Consider the following 25,314-nt stretch of genomic DNA (forward strand, 5'->3'; position numbering starts at 1 on the left):
ACACTGGATGTCCAACAGTATTTCGATTTCAGCAATGATCTATTTCACCAATTACGGCCAATATGAAAACCTGTGAATATTGTAAATTGTGACATAATTAAATATATGATATAGGCCGCACCGTACAGAAAAGGATTCACTTGCTTTGCAATAATAAAGAAAACTATACTCCATTCAAAGTAAGCGGCGAACAAAGAAGACAATGAAGTGTCTTTATCATGTCATCTTTTTTTTTTTTTTTTTTTTTTGGTTGACTTAATAATTTACGGTACAATTTCAATTATTATAATTTGTTTTTTGATTATAACAATCAAAAGGCCAAAGTGGGATCACCTAACCATAGGCCTATAAGCCAAACGTGTTTTAATTTATTTTGAAATTCATGTACAGTGTATGTATTGTACAATCTCGAAAATAAGCCCATGCTATCGAGATTCTTTTTCTTTTCGAAACTACTTTTGCAAACTATAGGAAATCTTCAATATGAGATTGGCTTCTTCTCGTGTAGCTTTGTTGGAAGTTGGACCAAATGCAAAATGGAAGCTGATAATATTAAAGTTTTGCTAAATAAGTGTAGTTTAGATGAACACTTCAATGTGGATTTTAATAACTATTGGCAGCTTTGGTTAAGGAATTTTGTTTATCAAAATGCTTGAAATAATAATAGTAATAAAGAATGGTTTGAAAAAGCAAGAGGTACTATCATCAAGTGATTAAATTAAATATAAAATACAACCAGGTTTAGAAAATTATCTGCTTCAGAAAGTTTAAGGCCAGAAACAATACATTGGATTTTGAAAGAAGGAAAAGATCCTGGTCTGATAAACACACCGGTTTGTGCAAAATGTGTGAATGTATAGGCCTATGTCAATTGAAGACTTCAATCATTTCCTTTTGACTGTCCATCTTTAAAACATAGGAGACTCTAATTGTCTTATCTGCAGAATGATCTTGAAACATGGGGATTATCATCCTATTGGGATGTATTTTATGATAGGTTTAATGAGTGTAAACGCCACTTACTACTTGATAATTTCTCCAATGTTTTTCCTTACAATATTGTTAATGACCTTTTTGATTTACATTGTAAACAGTTAATTGTAAGGTGTATAAAAGAAAGAAATATTTTGTTACCTGAATTACCACCTCAACAAGTCTAGGAAATATTTCTAGACCTTTTTAAGTGTTATATTGTGTCTTAAATCTGTATTTTTTTTTGGTACCATCTCTGTTCTTTGAGACAGGTTCGTATGCATTTGAACATCCATTGCGATCCTATTGATATCAACTCTTCTTTCTTTACTGTAATTGTTTAATGGTTTAAATATTTGTTTTACTGTAGATTAACATACTTTTGGTTTTACAATTAAGTTTTATTTTTTAAATTTTGTATTGTATTAAGGTATTTTGGATGCACCATAAAACTTGTTTTGTGTTATATTGTGTCTTAAATCTGTATTTTTTTTGGTACCATCTCTGTTCTTTGAGACAGGTTCGTATGCATTTGAACATCCATTGCGATCCTATTGATATCAACTCTTCTTTCTTTACTGTAATTGTTTAATGGTTTAAATATTTGTTTTACTCAGACTGTAGATTAACATACTTTTGGTTTTACAATTAAGTTTTATTTTTTAAATTTTGTATTGTATTAAGGTATTTTGGATGCACCATAAAACTTGTTTTATGTGTGCCACTGTTGTAAAAGTGAAGTCCATTAAATTGAAATTGAATTGCAAAAGCCCATTCGGCTTCTATTCGAGGTGATCTAATCTCTCAGCGAACATGTTGCTTCCTTTATTTCTGTACAGCGCCCTCTTACTTGTAACCACGGACGCAAAATACGGTTGCCTCCTCCCAGGAGAGGAGCCTAGAGAGAGGCATATCAGGCAGGTGTTCCTGATCGCCAAAGAAATACAGGAGGCCTAGATAGGCCTAGTAATAGGGAATGAAATAAGCAATCAAAATAATGGGGATCTGATAAATGGTGCTTCCGTAATGTTTACTTTTTTTTGTAAGTATCTACCTTTAGTGTTTTGGTAGGCCCTAGGCTAATGCACCATAGTTATTAGTTAGCTAGCGAACGAGAGGCTTGCAAGCCTTTGGATGTGACTGACCAGGTAGGCCTAGGGCAGGGTAGGCCCATGGTGTACGCTAGCCAGAGGAGTCTACATGCCAAATGCACTATCCCATCCAACATGTAATATTAAATACAGTATAAGTAGGCCTAGTTAATAGGCCTAGCTAGTACTAATAAATAAAGCCTAGTATAGGCCCCCTTGTCTGATTGATTGGAGTATGGTCGGAGTGGCCGCGAGGGAAAGCGGCCACAAGTCGATACGCAGCAATTTTATGGAGCGCCAAGCGTGCAGTATGCAAAATGTATGTTGGACAATGGGCATCAGAGTTCGATATTAATACCATTTGAATCAATTATCAAATTAATGTATATTTCCTTTCATAATTTATATATAGCCTATATAAATCGAGACTTAATATTTAGTTTGTATATTTATTATATCAAATATTATGATTTATAGTATGCCTATTTTCTTACAGAAATGGATGGTACTTTTTAAGTTGCTTCTTTAGTTAGTTTATTTGAATTTTACTAACCAAGTATTCAGTTTGTTCTTAGTGAATGAACATCTGTTTGTCATTGCATTTGAAGATGATTGATAATTAATAATAATAATAATAGTAATAATAATAATAATAAATTAATAATAATAATGACAATGTACAGTTTCACTAAGTTTAGACCTATGTTTTTCAGGTTCTTCACATTTTATTACAATTGTAAATTTAGTATTGACACATCCCATTTTTGAATCCGTTGGTGTCATGAAAGAAATATAAAATAAAAGTTCATTATATACATAAAAATCCGAACTGATAACATATAATAAATATCAATATACAGATCCTATGTTTAAATCCGTTTGTGTCCTGAAAGAAATATAAAATAAAAGTTCATTATACATAAACATCCGAACTGATAACAATAAATATCAATTTAATCATATCATAATTCAGTTATGTCATGTACGTACAAAAATATTTTGATCTGTAAACAAATCGATCTTTAATTAATCAGGGCCAAGAAGACTACGAGAAATAAAAAAAATATTAAATTATGAAAATTATACATTGATTTCTCTTCATTTCGAAACACATGCCTGATCAAATAAAACTGAGTGAATACTAGAATTGACGAGTACGATATGAACGCTATTGACCAACGCTATACCGTACCGTATCCCAATCAATCGGTATAGCGCTACTGGCGTTCCATACATTTTCAGCGCGGCCGCTTTCCCTCGCAGTCGCTACGACCCTAATCCTATTGATTATAGGTTGAAAACCGTAATTCAGCATGCTAAATGGAGATAGAGTCTAGGCCTAGTATTTTATTTTGAATAGGCCTATGTTTTTAGAATAACTCGCGTAGTAAGACTGAAATTTAAATTAAATGACACCACCATCCATTTCAACAAACATGTACAAAGTGCAGCAATAACATCCTACACTCCCTGGGATTAGTTGCAACCCTCCCGATTTGATCAGCAGTCTCACAAATTTATATGCAATCTCCCGGTCTCCTAAATTTTGTCAAATTCTTCCGGAAAAAATACCACCAAAGTACCAAAATGTTGGGTTCTAGGGATTAGAACGTCTGCAGTTGGCACAGCATTTGCAATGGCTCTAGTCTAATACTACAGGTCAGTGGATTAAAACTGCTTGCTTGTGTGCTTGGCAAAGCACTTTACCTACGTTTGTCTCAGTCTCCACCCAAGAGTGGGTAGTCCTACCTATGTAGGATGTTGTGGATTCAGTGTACTTTAAATCAATAAAGTATGACTAGAAATACTTTCCAGTTGGAAAAGGTTGCTCTTTTGTGCAGGTTTGCCAATAAATATATGTGAATCCAATGACCAGCGGTAAAAATGCCAGTGACTTGTGTCGGTTTGCAAAGATATGTATAAATTGCTACTAGAGGTAATGTTTTGATTGGTTAGACGCTAAGATTCTCAATATGGGCATTTTTTTCATTCCTGATGATGATTGATAATTAGTGTTGAAATATTGAATCCCAACATGATGGTGTGCATTTCAATACTTGGAGTATGTATTATACTTTCCTCATCTCCTCAGTATGCGCTTTTAGTGTTTTCATATTAATGTTTCTCTTTCACAGACTCTGTCTGCATTAAATTAGGATAAATACCAGCATGTTGAAATTCTTTCCTGGTTTTGACAAATTTAAGTAACAATTATGTAAAGGAAAAAATGACGACACCAAAGTCAAACGCTCGACTTCTTGGTTCAGTGAAAGTTAACCGTGGCGTTGTCTTTCCACCTTTGACACGTTCCTGGAATGAATCTGGAAAAAAATACTTCAAAGCTCATGGACTTTCTGTGCAAGGTGATGGAATGGTTACTCATAAACGAATTGCTGAAAAAGAGGAGACTCCACGGACACCAAGTAGTAGGCCACACACCTCCAGGTCAGACCCAAACCACAAATCAGAAGAATTAAAAGAATATCAGGTAATTAATCTGAATTATGCAAACATATTTTTTGTATGGTAACAACGTAAGATAAACTAATGTTTATGTAAAGCAGTGAGATTTATATAGCACTTTATATACAGAAGTCTCAACATCCTTGATGCATGGACTTCCTTTTTGAGCTACGCAGTAAATCGGTGCCAACTACTCTCATCTGTCCACAGTGGCGTATCTAGCGGGATGTGCCTTCCCCAGTCGGCCTCCAACAAAATCACGCTAAGGTAGTTAAAAATCACCTAAAATTACCTTATTTTGTGAGCTAGCACCCCTCATCTAATCATCGAGTCCCCCCATGAGACCTTCGTGCTCACCATCAGCCCACCCCCATTTTCTAGATACACCACTGTCTGTCCACAATAGGGCCTGTTCGCACCAGTACATTGGCGTAACCCTCTACATTTGTGTGCACTGGGTTCAAGGGTTATAAAGTATTCATTATCCAAAAAGAGTTGTCCCACCACCAGAACCATAGGTGAGCGTGAAACTCACTCTGGCTATAGGTTGCGGGTGCTCCTGCCTTAAGTGCTCAGCCAAAATATAATTTGTATTATTTATAAATCCGGGGTCCCAATTTGGCAAGGCAAAAATAAAAATTATTGTGTTGGCCACGCCCGACCGACTCAAATTTTACGAAATTAAGGGTCGGCATTTTAGTTTTTTTTTTTTGGCAACAAACAACATTTTTTTTATGAGCAAATAAGGCAGGCATTTCCCCGGGCAAAGTCCCAGGGTATAATTTAGGTGAGTAGGCCTAGGTCTAGGTTGGCAAATTTAACAAATGCTCACAAAATATAAAGGATTTGGCTCCGAATTCGGCAGACCTGAAACTCTTCCAATTGATTAGACCAGACATGTGGAAATAAACTTTATATTGAATTGAATTGAATTGACATTGGTCGCCGTAAAGGTGAATACAAAGCCCATTTTGTAAATTCTTGTTGTTTACTGTCGCTAAAATAAACAAGCTCGCTAACTGCGGCTAAAAAGAGGTAACACCGCGGTCCGTCCCTAAAGAGACAAAAACAGTAGGCTGATCGGATCGTTAATTCACAGCGTGAAGACTCGTGTTCTACAGCTGCGGCTAAAAATAGACAACGCCGCGGCTTGTCCTATAAGAGACCCATCCAGTGGGCTGATCGGATTGTTAATTCACAGCATGAAGACTCGCATGTTCCACACAGAGATAATTAGGGTGTTCCCTTCCCTTTGATGTTCGAGTAAACTCTGATTTCTTCACCAAAATATAGTTTTGGATAGGCCTTTGAATCATAAATCAGTTGTTCTAATGCTTCTGCCACCTCCCAAAACGATTGTCATTTTGTTTATGCACACAGGAATTATACCCAGGGAACTACGGGTGTTATCTGCGTATTTTCTACTTTTTAAGTGTAAACACATTTTTTGGTAAAAAAAAAATTTTTCCTACCAACCTACACATTTTTGGATTTTCACAATTTTTCCCAAAATTTTTTTTTGGCCTAACATTTGCTGGAGATGGGTTATTTTCTGGGAGATTCTTGTTTGCTTGCAGGAGTGTGGGAGGACGTCTCAATTTCCGGGAGATTCCCATGGCTTCCTAGAGGCTTGGGGACCCTTGCAAATCACAAATCACAAAAAAAAATCACAGTGTAATCATTTTTCTTTCAGTGTATTTTACCTTCATTTTGCGTGCTATGCTGCAGTACTGAGCATTGCTATCACGATATTGACCAAACAGTTATTGCTTGCTGCTGGAATTTTCAATTTCTTTTTTTTTTTGCAGAATCGTGAGAGACAGTATAAAAATCGAATCCAATCTCTGCAAAAGGTTAATGAACAGTTTAAAAATGAAATTGCGCAAAAGCAAGAAGAAATTGATGCTTTATATATCAAGTTTCAGAAAACTGTAAGTTTTATACTGTAATTTAACATTAATAGAATCATAAGTACTTTTGTCATCATCAGAAAGATGTGTTGTTTATGAATGTAGCCAGGTGCATGTTGAGTCGGCTGATGGCTTTTGGGACAATACCGAAAGTTGGTGTCGCGCGTGTACCAGCGTGTGGCTGGTTTAATAGGCAAATAGGCAGGCCAGTCATTTCATTGTCGTTAATTTCACTGTTTATTATCAACTATTCAGTCATCCACTATCATCATTACTAGATTACCATGATCACACCACATAATCATCATATTCATCACATCATCATCATCATTGCCACCTTCGTAGTTATCATTCCCACCACTGCCGCCATCATCAGTTATTTTGGTAAAGTAATACTTACTATAAAGTATAATTTCCTATTAAAACAAACTTATTTAATTTTTCATTTTATATCAAATTCAAGTAAAATACTATTAAACATATGCTCCCTGATAATACACGTACAGGTACGACATGCATAAAATATTAATTAATATTAAAGATAATATAAAAAAATGTTATCTAAAAATGTTAAAAGATGCATATTTAAAGCAATGTTTTTTGTAGAGTTCAATTGTTATAATAATTATAAAATTGGTAAAGGACCACCCTCGTAAAATATTGTTGAAATAAATAAATATATAGATGACACAGTTACCAACAAAAATTTTGAATAGAGTTAATTTTAATATTTAAAATTATTGTATTAATCCCAAATATGAATATATCTAGCTGTTATATTTATTAGAAGTTTTATTGAAAAATATTTCAAAATTGTGATTGTTTTTACTCAAGTTATTATTTATAAACTATCAATCAAAAACCAGGAAATTGTTGTTTTAGGTAAAAACGGCTTTACACGTTTCTCAAAACACTGTTATTGTTGTCTTATTGACAATGATATCTGCGGTAGTTCTTTAAACAACTAGATACCTGGTTACTGGGTTATTGCCTATGTTCACCTCAGCTCTGCCTTTTTTAAGATAGGACTTTGTCAAGGTTTACCTTGGGGACATCTCTTTGTGTTCATCCCTTTGTGTACATATTATTGAAATATCTGTTGATTTTGTAAATGCTCAACATCTTATAATATTTATCAAGTGGTATAATCTTACAGGATGTAGTACTTGAGTTGAATTGATTGCTGTTTAAATGAAATATGATATTTTGTGATGTTATCGTTTGGATGGTTAAAGTGTGTTTCTGCTACTAGTTAATGTAAATACGGTAGTGCTACGCCATGATGTCAGCCAGTGGTCACTCAAACATAACCTGTTTGTTATTTCTTCATAAAAATGGTGCCATGAGAGATGCCTGGTTGAATGACACCTGTAATGCCATGTAAAGTCTTAGTCTTTCTAATGTTTAAAAAATTACAAAATCATATATGAAATACATATAAATTACTAAAATAACTGTTGAGAAACAACAAAAGAGGTGATTATCACTTCCAGAAAATGTGCATAGTCACTTCTAAGCTTTTAACCAGCTTTGAAGTAAAAAGAACATTCCCCTGGGTAAGCAATTTGTGGACACTCGTTGGATGTAACATGCGCGTAAAATCCTATGTCTGTAGGAAGTTTACTTCAAATGGAAGGCTTTCTAAACACAACTTGGGACATATTACTTAATGCTTTTAATATAAAAATGGTTTTTATTTTGAGTAACCCCTGAGTTTTATTTATGAACATAGATTTTACCGGGGAAGAATTAAATGAGTCGCTCTTTTCTTTAAAATACTCAAAATCACATAGTACCGTACATTAGCCTATCAATCTCTATGCTCTTTTCCCTGAAAATCATAAAACCTCTTACTGTAGTACCATAGGTGATAATATCCATGATGCAGTAATGTAAATAAATGAGTGAAATTATGATCATAACATCTCACTCATGGTACTGCCCTCTTTTTTATATGACATCACTGTACAATACAAGTTAAAACAGCTGTGTAAAGAATTACCATTGTAGGTAGAACCTCTCCCACCCCCCTCCCCTTTTTGGACATCCATGTAAGGAGGACACTTTTATGGCAGCAGAGCAAAAGGAAATGTATCTTTTAACGTCATGCCAACTCCTATTAAAGGGACAATTTTTAGGTCCTAAATGTGTCCTATTAATAGTGGTTTTACTGTAACTTGGAAAATGAAATGAAATTATTTATATTTTAGTTTTTAGGCTTTTAAATGAAGATTTAAGTTAAAAAAGATTTTCTCACCAAATAATCGATGCATACTGTACCATCCCTGTGTAATGTGTATGTGCCCTTTAAACCATCGGAAAAATGTTGAGGCTTTTTGTAATACTAAAACGTGCAAATTTTTTTTTTTATTTCTGCATCATTTGAAGTTATTTAAATAAGAAGTTATTATATACAGTAATCTTAAGAATTGGATGTGCTTAATATTGTTTTTTAATGTCTTTGCTACATAGCTGGTCAGATTACATTACTACTCTACAAACCAAGAGTAATAATACTACTTCTTAACAACTCCCCCACTCCATGTACATCAATAATATTTGACGATGTAAATAATATTGACATGTTTTTTTATGTGTGTTTGGCAGGGTTCAAAAAAATGTATTCCATAAGAGATGTTGCTTTTGGTTTAATGATCTCTTAAAAGTCCCGAGGAGATTTATAAAGAGGATTTTTGGCATTTGAAGAGCAAATTCCTGCCAGCTACTGTATGATGTGCAGTATAATCTTTTATTGTAGATAGATCTTCGGGCGGTCATGTAAATTGTTTTCTATGGAAGATAGATAATCTTTTCATACATTGTAAGCATAGTGTATGTTTCTTTTAAATGTAAAAATCACAATGTAACTGCATATTATTGTTCCTTAAGGTAGAATCAACAGATTTAGGGCATTTATGTAAGCGGTCTAGTTGTTTTACTTGGCTGAATTATCTATGTTACTCTTTGAAACTTGTAATTGTTTTACTTTAATCCATGATACAAAGCCATTATTTCTTTTAACTGCCTTATACAGTAAGTAAGCTTTGCTGTATGAAATTGAATGCAATATGGTAGTTGTTTCAGATTTAATTATAAAATTTAAAATTATTCTTATGTCTTCACTATTTATTTATTGACAGCCAAAATCATGTGGACTATAGAATGAATGTTTATAATATCTTTTTCATCATTTACTGTTTTTCGTGCATAGTTTTAATCTCTTTTCTGCCAGTATTCTTTTGTACAGTAAGGTATTTTTAGTCTGTATTTAATTGATATTTGACAAAGTGGAAATTAGCGAATTCCATACGTTCAACTTTGAACTTTAATGTGCAAATCAAACTATGAGATAGCAAATAGCAGTTAAATCAAATTTGTTATAATTTATTGAGAGTCGATGTCGATCAACTCCCAAATCTGAAATGGTACCTTCAATTACTAATAGTAATTTGCCTAATATGGGATGAATAGTTGATACATTGATGATATTATAATAATTTTTATAAATACAAAAGAATTAGTGTTGGTAAACAGTAGAAAAATTTGTTCCTAATTTCAATCACACATTTTATTCTTAAAATGGCATTAATTTCAGATTTAATTTCTATTTGTATCTGTTGTCAGATGTAGGATGTTAAAATACTGTATTAAATTTTAAACTTGCAATAAGAAATATCAATGTCTTTAGACTTTAGTTTCCTGTATTAAAAAATCCCACCTGCTTTCGTCGCAAGTAATGTTGAAATATAAACTTAATTAGATTTGTTTTGATGCATTTTGGAAACTGAAAATTTACAGCAGAATTGAAAGCAGATTAGTACAGTAAAAGGTATTGGCAGATTAGTATTGATCAGGGCTGCGTGCTTTTAATATTAAAATTATAGCTCATAACGTTAGCAGTAGCACAGGGTGCATGGGTTTGCATTCTTTAGAGTGGTTTGTTAAAGCTTTGTAAATGTCATGTCTTTGGGATTCAATTTCTTATTGCATTTACAAGTGACGATAGCACACTATCATCAATGAAACATATTCAACAAAAGACCTGTCAGTTCGAATGTTGACAGATGAGACTTGGTATGACAGTAGACCTTCATTATTGAAGGTGGAGTTGTACCGAATGACCCAGTAAAGGAACATGTAATTGCAAAGGAGGTGGGGCATTTTCAGGGCAGAAGAAATGATCAATTATTGAACACAGGGCACGTGCCAATCTTTTAGTTGATTGTTAAAGATTTGTTGCTTGGAAATAAAGTGCCTAGCTTACATTTCCCCAGAGTCATAGGTTCATTCATTACAAATGGTGATAAATTTTCTGATGATTGCGAACAACTTTCTTACTGCAGCAATGTTTTCATTAATGTTCTTAGGTTTTTTTTTTTTACCATTTATAGAAGGCGTCCTTTCCAGCTTATCCTTAAAGATCGTTGATATTCAGGGTCCTCTTGAAAAATAGAATAATGTGATGTTTTTATCAGTGAAGTCTCTTTAAGAGCCTTAGGGAGTGGAGTTTTTTTTAGTCGTGAACAAAAATCCTGCTCTTACAGGAATTGAACCCAGGACACTGGGATTAGAAGGCAAGCATCTTTATTACCACTAAGCTATTCAACACCACTCCACTTGTGACCAAGACAAGGGTTAACTATACTTTGGCTAAATCCAAACGTTGTCGGCATGTAAATTTAATTATGCAGCAGCATGGTTTACTTAGACTACCTTTAATAGATACTATCTTTCATGTGATAATGGCCAATATTCATTTGAATGTAGATGAGAGCCAAAAATAAGATATATTGGATGTACAATTGTGATGAAATCTCTTATTTGCAATTATCCTACTCAGAGGAAACAGTCATCCTAGGCATAAATCACTCAGTTAAACTTACGACATGGCTTGAATAATTTACCAAGGAGAATGCTGTGCTATTCATGCTTTTTGCACATGAAATGTTATTATCATTTTTTTTTAACGAATAGTTATATCAACAGTCTACCAAAAAACTAATCTGAAGAGACTGTAAACCTGATCCATAAAAATCGCTATACGCTATCGCCGACTCCTTTGGCAATGCTGATTGGTCAGTTGAATCATTGAGCTTTCCTGATTGCGTCGGGGGCAGCTACGCAGTGCAAGGATTGCAGTGCAAACGCTGTAGTGACTGGATAGCGATTGTATGGAAACAAGGCTTCAGTCACATAATAAACTCATAAAGTGCTGTAAACCACAGATGGACAAAGTGAGGCCCACTATCCACATGCAGCCCGACAGTGATTTTGTTGCAGCCTGCGAAAATAAATTAAAACCCTATGTGTGCGGCCCTCCAATTAATTTAGCTTGAAAACCCCTTGTTTTTTTTTTTATAGCCCAATACTGATCTGTAAAAGTAAATAGTTAGAGCTGAGCATAAAGTGGTATAAAAGCAGGCTAAGAAGGTTTTTTCGAAGCACATTGGAAAATCAGTTTGGGTGTGGCCCTCAGTGTTAAATCAAAAATTCACTTTAGCCCTTCGACCCATTTTTATATGTAAACTTTCCCTAACCACCACCCCCAACTTTTTGCAAATAATTAAGGCAACATGATGTACCAAAATCGATGGCCGTAGTAACTGTACAACCCTTAAATACTCGTCATTTCTAAAATTACTTGTTTTCTGTACATTTTCATTGTACTGAAATATAGTAATGATGAGATCAGTGGCAAATAAATGTTTTTCTATTCTCCTGAATAATTTAAATGCAGTTGAGTGAAAATTAAGAAGGAATCAAAATATTTTTGATTGATTCGTTGAATAATATTTTTAAACATTGTTCTCTTAAAACAAAACAAAAAAAACAACAATATTGTGAGTGAAGAAGTCTACACTCTTACAACATAGTTGTGTTTGATTATTTTGATTACAGGAAGAGCACTACAAACATCTATATGATGAGGAAAAACAAGCCCACAATTCAACAAAGACCGAAGTAGCAGATATTAGACAGTTGGTGACTGAAAAAACTAATTTAATTTCAGAATTAAAATCACGTCATCAATTAAAGATACTGGAAATCAACACAATGGTATGTAACACTTTATTGTTAATGTGTCCCCAAGTCAGGCATAAACATGTTTACTACTTTCGTTGGGATTACCTCCTTGAATAGATTATTTCAAATGAAAATCATTTAAACATTCATAATTATTGTTGTGAGAAGGAAATAAATGTTCAGTCTAACACACTGGTTTTTTTGTTTTTGTCGTGGTTGAAAAGGTGACCTTCTAAATGCAGGGTACAAATCACCTGCACTACTCAACAACAACACTTTTACTAGTACTACTGTAATCAAGTATAAAGGGCTGCCTGTTGTTGAGGTCAAAAAGTTAAAATGTGTTATTCCAGTCTTTGCAATCATTTCTACTTCCTTCAGTAATATAACATTGAAATATTTTATTATTGCCACATTCCATCCCTGTGCTGTGGTCAATAAATCATTGTGTTTTGGAATTTTATTTCTTTAAACCTTTTTTAAAACATAAAATTGTTGTTTCAAAATGTATGTTTTTTTTTGGTTTTGTTTTTTATAGAAACATGTATAAAATGTTGATAATTAAATATTATTTTATGATTATTAAAATAATTAAAATTAACGATTAATTGTTATTACAGATGTATATAATATCTCTGTTTAGCAACTTAAACAATGTATTTCAAAATTTGAGTTGTTTGTTATTTAAGCAATTCAGTGCTGAGATTCTCTATTCCCAACAGTTACACTAGCTGCCTGAACAAGCATGCACAGTTCTAAATGGAAGATTTCTTGGCTGAAAACGATTGATATTTCTTGCTTGGCTGCGGATGTAACATTTTATAATATTTTTGAAGATTTTTTAATACAATTTTTAAGTGTTTTTTGTAGTTATAAAAGATTGTTCGTAAAGACATCGTGGCCACAAATCAAGTTTGTAAAATCGAGTATGTTTGTAATTGAGAGATGTTAATACTGTCCAATAAAATTCAGGAAGAACTGAATTGCTTTATCCTGTATTTTATTAGATAGTTTATTTAAGTTTTTAGTTTTTTTTTCTCTTGGCTTTAACCAGACTTTGAGAACAATGAAACAAAGTTCTGAATTAATTATTTATTGATTGATTTATTGATTTATTTATTTATTTATTTATTTATTGATTGATTGATTGATTTATTTATTTATTTATTTATTTTCAATTTTTATTTATTTATTTATCAAAACATACCAAATTGCAGCAAGCCTGTTGAATTTCATTGTAATACAAAGATTATTCAAATATGTAGAAATATACAACCAATAAAAAAAAATTATATACAGTATGTACTTTTGTTCGAACTTTTACGTTTGTTTTTATCTTCTACAGCATGAAACAAAGTTCAATAATTTAGAAGCAAGGAAAAGTCAAGAAATAGCTGATAGAGACGAGAAAATAAAAAAACTTAAAATGCAAATGGCAAATATCTTAAAAGACAATTCATGGTGAGTATGCATGGTGTGCCAGGTGTTTTTGGTATCTGTATCATTATCCTTGTGCATATCAATTATTGCAAATTAACTATTTATTTATACTCTATACATAGAGACATAGAGATTCATGAAAATGTCTTTGTGTATTGCAAAAAAAAAAACATCTTGTTATAAAAGTTATGTAAATATGGACTTTATATTAAGTATAAATGTTATGCAAATAGAGTTTGGTGATGTGTACAGTAGTATAGTATGACCACGGAACAGTGATTGACTACTAATAAGGGGAATGGTGAAATCTATTGCCCTGAGGTGAGTTGGAGACCGTAGCCTATAGGCTACGATCTCCAAATCAACGAGGGGCTATAGATTTCAACGTTAAGTTTATAAAAGAGCATAAGTTTATAAAAGAGTCTGACCGACCCATAATCTAAAAAATTTAAGCAGCCCATTAATTTCACGTCAGCATTCGGCAATTGCTGACCATATTGCCGAACCAGAATTGGCACAGGACGGCAATTTTTTTACTGGCTTAGGCCTAGTTCTGAAGCAGTCAATGATCAGTGCCTTCTAACGATTGCCTGCTAACAATTGTACAGTATTTTTTTATGAAATTGATATTTCTCACGCTTAAAATAATGCTAAAATGAACACTAAAACAACATTTTTGGCGATTTTGTTATATAAAACATAGGTATTATACTACACTATTAAAATACAACATGTACAACCATTCTCTCATTAACAATATATTGATTTAATAGAGATAATTAACAAAATCACAATCTGTAAATGACAATGTAAAGTCAAGCCTTCAAAAAAATCTTAGTTTATACTATAGGCCTAGGTAGTAAAAAATTGCCAAAACTGCTAACCTCAGAGAATTTAGGGTCAGAAAGTTTTTACTTTCTCTTATTGGCCCGAAATACTTGTATGCTGTTTAAAAAAGATACTTATCGTGATAATTTGACTCGTTAAAAATCTTGAATTCTTTTATAAACAAGTTCAAAAGTGTAAATTATTATACTAAAATCATAATAATAATAGTAAGCCAAAAAATGATGATGCCCATCCTGTCAAATGTTAATATTGATAGTAAGAATGTAACAATTTTATGAAAATTGTATAACAAACTTTTATGTTTCCAATCAAATATTATTATTCCAATTTAGGGAGAGGCAACAGCAGTTAGAAGAGCTCAGTAAAGAACTGAATAAGATTTCAGAGGAAGCAAACTTGCTGCGAGCGAAATTAAAAAAACATGCATCTAAACAAACGACCGGCTGTGAAAACTGTGCCACTTTTAAAAGTTTGTTGGATCAAAAGACGAAGAAGGTCGAAGAACAAGAAATCTCACTCGCACATATGATGACAATAGGCAAAAAATTAGAAACTCAGCTTGTTCAACAGGTTAGTGTGACTCATTTGCTTATGCGATTGAATTGTGAAATGAGTCTTTAGTTGAAAGTGGCAGGTGACATGTGAATGTCACAATAGCCATTATGTATTGTTTATAATTGTTGTTGCCATTTTATTACCTTCACTTTAATCCTGTATTATACATATTTTTCTTACTCCTTCATGACATTTACAGTTTTGTATTTTTCCTCTTACAGTAATTAATTTTTATACTAGCAAAAAATAATAATCCTTATTTTATTTTATTTCTAATTCATGTGATATTTGAAGATCAAGGTCAATCAGTTTTTTTCTTTTATTATAGGCCTGGGAATTCCTAATTCTAGATTCTTGCTGGTCATCACTGCATTTGGCTGGTCCGGGGCAAAACAATTAATAAAAAAGAAAAATAATTAATTTAATATTTTGACGATTAATGATACATTAATGATTCATTTGGTTTCAATTTCTAAAAAACTTAACTACATTAATGATTCACTCATTTAGAAACTGAACAGAAAATCAGATTCAAGGGAAATAAATATTCAATTCTTTTAAAATAAAACAATTGTTTAAATTTGGTACCCCACTGCTAGTTACTAAAAAACTTTACTGCATTAATGATTCACTCATTTAAAAACTGAACACAGAAATAAATTTAAAGGAAAAAAATATTCAGTTCTTTTAAGATAAAAGAAATGTATAACTTTGGAACTCCACTATGGTATTATTATTATTATTATCGTTATTATCACATACCATTATTATTCTTATTATACTTCAGGGTAATAATTTTTATTGTGAAAGGGAAAATAGGAGAATTATTGCTTGAACAAAATGTGGATATGAAAAAAAAAACAAACTTTGAAGACCACTTGTAGTTTTGGTCATTGTTTTTAAAGGTTTTTGGTTTGATTACACTCTAATTATGCTGATTTTGGTGGTGACTGTTCAGATGTGGTCTCCATTTAGATGATTTCGGTTTTGATTTCCCTCTAATTATGCTGTTTAGGGAGTAGTCATAGCCATTGTCTCCATTTAGAGGTTTCTAATTGGAGATCGAAGGCCTCAAAACCACTCCAAATTTTAAGGGGCCAAAGGTGGTCGCCTATTCGAAGGCGAAATACATGGTAAGCAAGACTTCCGATAAACTATCACTGATACTGGAGTCTCTTATTAATAACATATATATTTTGTGAAGAAAACGGAGGAAAGTCAAATTCACTTCAATTAATCAGATATTTTTTCTTTCAATCCAGTCTAACAGTAAATATATTACCACTTAACAGAATGGAAGTGCACAGTGATAATGTTTATACAGGAATATAATATTTAAATTAGATACAGAATGGGAAGTCACAGTATTAATTTTACGGACTTAAATTTAAATTGTATAAACATAAAAATATAATATTTTAATGGTATTATTAATTATAAGAATTCTCAAAAAACATATTTGAATGATATTATTAATTATAAGAATTCTTCCAAAACTTCCCTATAGTGTATTTACCATTATTCTTTGTTTTCATTGAGTTTTGTTGAGACACCTTTATTTGTTTTACAGGATGTTTTATTAAAACAGTTTGCCATCAAGAAAGGATTTAAAACAGACTACCAACCTAAATGATTGTTTTTATCGGAAGTTTGTTACAGATTTGACAGTTAAATATTAATTTTACCTGAAGCATTGGACAGTCTTCAGTCAAAATAATGTTTTTGTATGCATGAAAGATGATTTATCTGGTGCACATGCTAAAGATAATTCAAACTGGTGAACTGTTCCAGCTCAGCAGAGTTATGTTCCAACCTGCAGGAGTGTTGTTATCTTGATGGAAAGCATGCATTAGCATTAATTACAGTAGGTGAACTTGAATAAAAGAACAAAGGAGGATTGACAGCATTTCGTTTATGACACCACCAAAATGCTTAAATTATCAACCACCTACTAGCAAATTTATTATTTGCATGAAATTTGCATAAATTAAGTTACCAATCAATGTACAGTGTATTCGACCAATGAAAGCACTAAACGTAAAAGTAAACATAAATAAAGGAACACAGGAGGATGGACAGTGTTTCATTTATGACACCAGCAAAATGCTTAAATTTTCAACCAACTATAAGCAAATTTTATATAATTTGCATGGAATTTGCATATCAATTAAGCTACCATTTTACAGTATATTCGACCAATGAAAGCACTAAACATGAAGTGAACATGAATAAAGGAACAGGGGAAGATGGACAGTGTTTCATTTATGACAGCCACCAGAATTACCAACCAACTGTAAGCAAATTTATTATTTGCATAAAATTTGCATAAATTAAGCTACCACTGTACAATATATTTGACCACAGGAAGGTGACCTTAGGATGTTTATATTCCAAAGATACAGAAGTAATTCTGCATTTACCTGTTTCATCTTCAATTGTTCTTTAGGCAAGACCTTTTATGCCTTGTTCAACAAATCATATTTGAAAAGATCTTTAGAAGAACTGTTTAGGGTGCAGGTGGGCAAAGTGCGGCCCGGCGTCAAGTGCGGCTTGCCTACTGTATTTGGCTAGAAAACCCTTGTTTTTTACGGCTCGACACCGATCTGTAAAAATTACTACTAAAGCATAAATTGGATTAAAAGCAGTTCATGAAGGTTTCTAGGGAAATGGTGCGGACCTGAGCGTTTAAAAGTTTACATGTTTATGCTTACCCCTGGTTGAAGGTGCTTTTTTCCCTGGTCGTTGGATACAGAATTGACCATAAACAACATGCAACTTCCCCCACTACCTGGGGAGTATTCCTAATTATGCGTGTTATTCAGTTCAACCAATTTGCCTATAATTTAGCAAAATGGTTCTACCAAAAGTATACATAGACCGTTTTACAGATTAATTAAAAAGATGCAAATATTTGAAGTAATATGTAACTGAATCCTATCATATTGTTCTATTAAAAATGCAATTTGGCAAAATAAACAGTTAAATAATGGACCTTTCCACTAAGCCCCGCCCCTTGGATACTGTTGCTAAGGTCCCACAAAATTACAGTGTTATAACGTACGCGAACACATGCGATTGTGGGGCAACACATGTGGTCGTTAGACATGCGTATGTTCCTGGCCCTGTTCTAATTACTCATTTTTAAATAAAGTTTGATTGGAACTCGAGAAAGGATCACTTTAACCAGTAAATTCTCTTTATTTACTTAATTTTGATTAAAACCTTAATAATTTTTATCATTCAATTCAATTCAATTCAAGTAATATTTATTTCACTTTTATAACAATTTGTACAGTAAGTGATGATAATTCATAATAATAAAGGGAAAATAAGTACAAGGATATGATCAATTCGTGAAAAGGGAACTCTGCGAATAAGCAAGCTTTTAGTTGCAGAGCCCTATATAAAACAATGAAAACTTAGAAAATGACATTTAACACACAAAGAACTACTGTAAGTTATTTTTTTTTCACCAATATGATTAGGCATCAATTATGATTAGAGTTAATGTGTTATTTATTTAATTAGTTGATAAAAGATTATTACAAAATATACAGTTATTTGTATATCATTAGAATCGATGGGCAGTGGCAGGCCGGATAAAAATAGCTTTATTTAAAAAAAAATTATTACTGTAGGTGTGCAAAAAAGCTCTTTCTATTGAAAACAATTATTATTAGCGAGTGAAGAGTTTGCAAATCAAGGCATAAAAGAAGTCTTGCCTTATGATATACAGTTGTTCATTATCATTCTTTCTTAGAAATAACATTACGTTAGTATTTCCAGCAAATAATTATTATTCAGAATACAGTTATCAACTAATTAACATTTATGAGTAAAGATTATTAGTGAATGTGATAATACATTGGAACAATTTAGTTTTCTGGAAAATAATTATTAATGTTACAGTTATCAACTAATTAAGATGTACGAGAAAAGATTTTATTCGTGAATGTGATAATACATTGAAGCAATATAGTTTTCTGGAAAATAGTTATTAATGCTACAGTCATCAACTAATTAACATTCATGAGAAAAGCAAGATTATTAGTCAATGTGATATTAATACATTGAAGTGATTTAGTTTTCTGAAATAACAGTACAGTGTTTAGATTTATAATCCACCTCTCCAACCCATTGGTTAATGGTTAAATGCATTTTTATAGCGCAAAATGTTATTAATAATATAATAATTTGCGATTTGTATAGCGCCTCCCGTTAGACCAACCTCGAGGCGCTTCACAACAACGGAAGGAAACGGACAAGAGAATGAGAAAAAAAACCATGAACCTAGACTAACAAAGAAAAAAGAAAACGCCAAAACGAACCAAACCAACACTGCACCGTTTATCGGCAATTTAAGGCGTAAAGCCCGCCGATGCATGACTCACAGGTGCTCATGTTGGTATGTGCTCTAGAAACAAGAGTTAAAGTCGTATTGAAAGTCACAAATTCAGAAACATTTTCTTCTCCAAGTCAGCACCCAAATCATAGTACGGGGAATCGGGGATAAGTACAGGTCTCCCTCCAATTAAAGACCACTTTTGGGACTGGGGTTTCTGTGGTCTTTAGAAGGTTGTCTCTAATTAGAATAATAAACATAAAAGAAATTTGTTACTTTTGGGACTTCAGAAAAGTGGTCTTTAATTGGAGGGGTCTTTAGTTGGAGGGGTTTTTAATTAGAGGGAGACCTGTACTTGATTGTCATATACAGCTCTGTCCAGACACTCAAATTTGTGACAAAAAGCTGTTGTATGCCCATATATAGTCATTATGTGCCTGTATATTATTATTCTTTCTTTAGGCACACAACACATGTGCCAAGGATTGCCAATATCGAATATATATCACTGTCCTACTTGTAGGTGACAATCCCTTACACAAGACAAACATACACACACGATGCTTTACACAAACTTAATCTCAATATGAGATTTAGGGAGTGGAGTTGTTTATGTCATGAGAAAAAATCCTGCAACTGGCAGGAATTGAACCCAGGTATATATGGTAAGGCTGTGATGTCATCATGACCATATTTAGGCACGTCACATGTTTTTGTCTACAATTTGTTAGTCTGGATAAGCCTTTAGACACGATTGATATGTTGAAGTCCCCCCTTCCCCAGCTTTGGTACAGGAAACCTGATTAATTGACCAATTTTTTTTATTGAGCCACCTAAAATTTGTGTAAATATTCAGTATAATAATGAACCCAAAAATTAATAGGATGTAAGAGATGTATATTTTGTATTTGGTAAAAATATTATTCCAAAGATGCAATAACAATTTAAGTTATATCGCTTTATTTCAAAAGCCATAATTGTATTTTAATGTCTTTGCTTCCATTTTTACCAGTTACCTCCAAATGTAGCCTTAGAGTTCCTTTCTTCCAATTATTAATTTGTTTTTCTTGTGTTTTGAATTGTTCAAAAAATATACAGTATTTTATTTATTTTGGTAAAAAACTATTTTTTTTCTAGTTTTTAATGTTTAAGGATATTGTATTTTCAAATTATATACTGTATTAATAATTGTATGCTCAAAATGAAATAAGACATATACATTTATAACAAATAATTTCAATATTTTCGGAAATGAAACACATTTTAAGTGTTTTGGTGATAGTAAGACTAAAATATTAATTGTATATAATATGCCAAAACTAAATGAAAAAAAGTATTATGAAAGTATCCAAAGATAAAAATGTACCTTTAATGTTTGCTATTGAATGTGCTTTAACATGTTCTTGCCGTTTAATGTTATTGTATGCGTGTACTGCACGTTATTAATATAAACAATTTAACTATGGCAGACCAACATGTTTTTATTATAGTCACGGTTGTAATTCTGATGACAAACACATATATATGGGGTTATGTAGGTCACAGCAAATTTCAGGATGTCATGCTCAGGATGTTTATATTTTAACAAAGATGAAAGTATATCTATATAATATGATTCTGATGTAAACATGTTAGACTGTCAAGTTGAAATAGCTATTGTTTGTTGTGCTGTTTTTTTAATGCACCATGATAAATAAATAATGCCACAGTAACAGTGTAAAATATATTCCATTTTTTTTCTTGTTTTTTAAATCAGGCCATTAATGAAGGGGAAGTTAATGCAGCGGTGAGGTAGTGGACTTGTTTGCGGGCAACTTGGGGCGAGTTGTTTGGCCGAGCAGTTAAGTCATCGGCGCTGGTTCGAATGGCTCACTCGCATTCAAATTCTATCAAAGCAACTGTTTCTCCACACTAATACGCATACATACCGTAGTTAAATAGCACCAGTCAGTGGCGTAATGCCTTTGTGTTCTTGTGGCTAAACCCCTGGGCTCCCAGCGTGAAGGGGCCCTGGAGGGTCCCCCTGGTTCCTCTACTACCCAGCTTTGTATGCAGTCTTGACACAGTATGCTCTAAGGGGAAAAGCTCCAGTACCCAGTTTAAAGAGACTACTATCCTAGCAATTTAAGAGACAATCACCTATTGAAAAATTCACCTTTCAATTATAGTATAAATTTTAGGTTCTTAATAGGCAGCCCGCGGGTCAAATTTGGCAAGGCAATTTAATTTGGCTCATGAGGAAAAACAAATTACAGTAATAAGAAATATATTAAAAAGTACAAGGAATACGTTTTCTTTTAAACACAAAAGGCAACCTGTTTGTAATGTGCATGGGTATGGTTTAAAATTGAGCGATATAATATAGGCCGTAAGTAGAATTGATCACTGGATGGTTTCATTAATTCATTAAACCTTGTAAACAGAACTATAAAAAAATCCCAAGATTGGTATTCTTATTAGTTCAGCGAAATTTGACATGGCAGCTCAGGGAAAGCAAAAACGTTATAGAAATGTAAAAAAAAATTTAAAATGTTAATGATTGTTGAGTCCTAATGCATGATTTAAGACTCATAATAATAATAATAACAATAGCACTCACTAGAGAGCATATCTCCGCCCACCACCGTGGCCGGACGTTTCACCGACAAACATTTGGCCGACAGACATTTGGCCTACAGACTGTCAACCGAAATACCATTTCGCCGACTGCCAGTTCGCCGACAGGCAATTCTCCGACATTTTGTCGTGCCCGGACGTTTCACCGACAGACATTTGGCCGACAGACCATCCGACCTACAGACTATCGACCGAAATACCATTTCGCCGAATGCCAGTTTGCCGACAGGACGTTTCGCCGACAGGCAATTCGCCGAAAAATGTTAATGGATGGATGTGCCACCAGGTGGCATATTTAGAAGATTAATTTTTGTGGCCTGACGTTTCACCGAAATACATTTGGCCAATAGACTATCGACCAAAATACCATACGCCTACACGAGATTTTGCCTACACCACATTTGGCCGAATACCAGTTTGCTGACAGGGTGGTTCGTTGACAGCCATTTTGCCGACAGTAAATTCGCCAACATTTTTAATGGATAGATGTGTCACATAGTGGCATATTTAGATGATCCACCGACAGACATTTGGCCTACAGACTATTGACCGAAATACCATTGGCCGACACGAGATTTTGCAGACACCACATTTCGCCGAATGCCAGTTTACCGACAAGACGATTCGTCGACATTTTTTGTGAACATCATGTTAATGGTTAGATGTGTCAAAAGTGGCATATAGATGATTTATTTTTCGGTTACGTGTCCAAAACCTTTCTAGTACCGAATAGTGTGCACAGCTTACAATCAAATGTTAAATTATGTTTTGAGCATTGAATTTAAAACTTCCACACTGTGATAGAGCTAACAGTTCATGATAACGAAAATTAGTAGGCCACTGTTTAAATCGTGAAATAACTATTCTATTCTAGTAACGTATTACTATTCTTTGTAATAATAGAAGGGCCGTAATAATCTGGGGAAAGTATATTGTGTACATTTCATTTGTTAATTAAATTTGCAGTAAATTCACACCTGGTATCTTCTATCCTGTCTTACTTTTTATTTCAATTTGTACCAATTAAAAAAAATGCCCTTTATATTGGTTTAGTTATTACAGTCGCTTATGATTTTCTTAGTAATATTTAATAAAAATATACATGAACGTGTATTTTTTATAGGCCTGTATTTAATGTTTGACAGAATCTTGTTGCATGATTAATACATTGAAAGTGTGTCTGCATGTATTAATAACTTGTCGGCAAATTCGACTTCGGCGAATTCCGGTGTCGGTGAATGTTCTTTCGGTCAAGTGTCTGTCGGCCAAACGTCCGTCGGCAAACTGGCATTCGGCGAAATGTCCTAGTACGACGAAGAATCATCAATCACGTCACAAAAATAAATTGTCGGCGAAATGTCTGTCGGCGAATTGGTTGTCGTCGAATCATCCAGTCGGCGGATTCGATTTTGGCAAATTCCGGTGTCAGTGAATGTCAAGCGTCCGTCGGCAAACTGGAATTCGGCGAAATGTCCTAGTACGACGAAAAATCATCAATCACATTACAAAAATAAATTCTCGGCGAAATGTCTGTCGGCGAATTGGCTGTCGGCGAATCGTCCAGTCGGCGAATTCCGGTGTCGGTGAATTTTCTTTCGGTCAACTGTCTGTCGGCCAAACGTCCGTTGGCAAATTGGCATTCGGCGAAATGTCCTAGTACCGTCCACCGCAAAACCCTTTCTATAAAAAAAAAAAAAAAAACTAACACGAAAGTTGAGTTGATTAGATATCTGATCTGCGACGTTTTGCTTTGAAGGGTCCATATCTATTGACAGCAAAATATGATCACACTTCCAACGCCTTTCATTGTACCAGTTGTGCACCTGCCAATTCCTTTCATGTTCTGACCTCAATTGCTAGCACGTTTTACACTTTATAGCTGACGAACAAAATGCATGCAATGTATTGGTGTTGAAATGGAAATATTATGGAAATAGAAATATGGGGATTTGATTTTTAGCGCCACATGTTAAAATGTACAGATGAATTAGAAGTATTCCCAATAATTTCCGAAAAGTGAAGGTAGTACATATAGAACGCTGTACACATTTACTGTAATTGAACTAATTTAAATATTCATGAATCATCATATACCTATTGTTTCAGCCTATGGGTAATACGGTAAACTTTTCTTTAAATAGTCTTCATATCCACACCATACGTCGGATCGTGACCAAAATTTAAACACTTGTTTATTAAAACATGACAAACTATTATGGAAAGCGTCATTTTCAACCATTTGAGATATGTTGTACACAAAAAAAATGAAACAGCAAAGCGTTACACACACAAACACACAAAACGAAAACACATCTCCTGGCAGAGAAAAAAAAAGATATAAAGTAAAAAAAAAACAAACACGGAAACCAATACAATTTTAATGAAGTGGAAAAAATGGAGTGAAAAAAAACCAAAAATTAAAAAACGAAAACCAAGTTCACTGCTACGTTATTAGTGAGACTTGAACTATGGCTGCAATGGTAATAGCGAAAAGCCAATAATGATAATAATAATAATATTAATAATAATAATAATAATAATAATAATAATAATAATAATAATAATAATAATAATAATAATAACTTTTACATGGTAATAAAGTAGTGAACCAAAGAACAGTATTAGCATTGCACGTCGAGTTCTATGCTGTAAAGTTCCGTCTCCTTGTTTTGTTCTGTTCTGTTCACTGTTGTTCTTTCATTTACATTGCATCATTTATTTCACACAGATAATAAAACGTCGCTATACCAGATGACGCGGAAAAGTCTAGATTCTTTTGTATTGTGATTCCATTGGTAAAGCGACCCGCTAAAGTTGATTTATGACTGCTAAAATGATGACCCAATCCAACCGCTGGTGTAGTACCATTAAAAGTATAATTTGAAATTGACGTACAATTTTTCAAACCTTTCTATCTTAAACGAAAAGAGTTTCTAGATAACGATGATTTCAACTCGCCGGAAATTATTCCGTTAGATCAACTACTCTAAAAATAATTTGGTCCTTCAAACAAATTAATTAAGAACCAGGGGTATAAAGAATTGTATATATA

General features: G+C 33.2%; 1 protein-coding gene across 1 annotated transcript; it reads left to right on the top strand.

Moving 5' to 3' along the window:
* Nucleotides 1-1,824: 1,824 nt before the first annotated feature.
* On the top strand, nucleotides 1,825-17,555 carry LOC117113304 (structural maintenance of chromosomes protein 3 homolog). Its single transcript, XM_033256612.1, has 7 exons — nucleotides 1,825-2,012; nucleotides 4,199-4,551; nucleotides 6,335-6,457; nucleotides 12,335-12,493; nucleotides 13,806-13,921; nucleotides 15,082-15,319; nucleotides 16,875-17,555. Exons 2-7 carry the CDS (start codon nucleotides 4,291-4,293, stop codon nucleotides 16,935-16,937), a joined length of 960 nt encoding a protein of 319 aa, XP_033112503.1. The 5' UTR covers nucleotides 1,825-2,012; nucleotides 4,199-4,290; the 3' UTR covers nucleotides 16,938-17,555.
* The last annotated feature ends 7,759 nt before the right edge of the window (nucleotides 17,556-25,314 follow it).

Source organism: Anneissia japonica, unplaced genomic scaffold, assembly GCF_011630105.1.
Source record: "Anneissia japonica isolate Jap-2015-1 unplaced genomic scaffold, ASM1163010v1 scaffold287731_len276475_cov178, whole genome shotgun sequence".
Lineage (NCBI taxonomy): Eukaryota > Metazoa > Echinodermata > Crinoidea > Comatulida > Comatulidae > Anneissia > Anneissia japonica.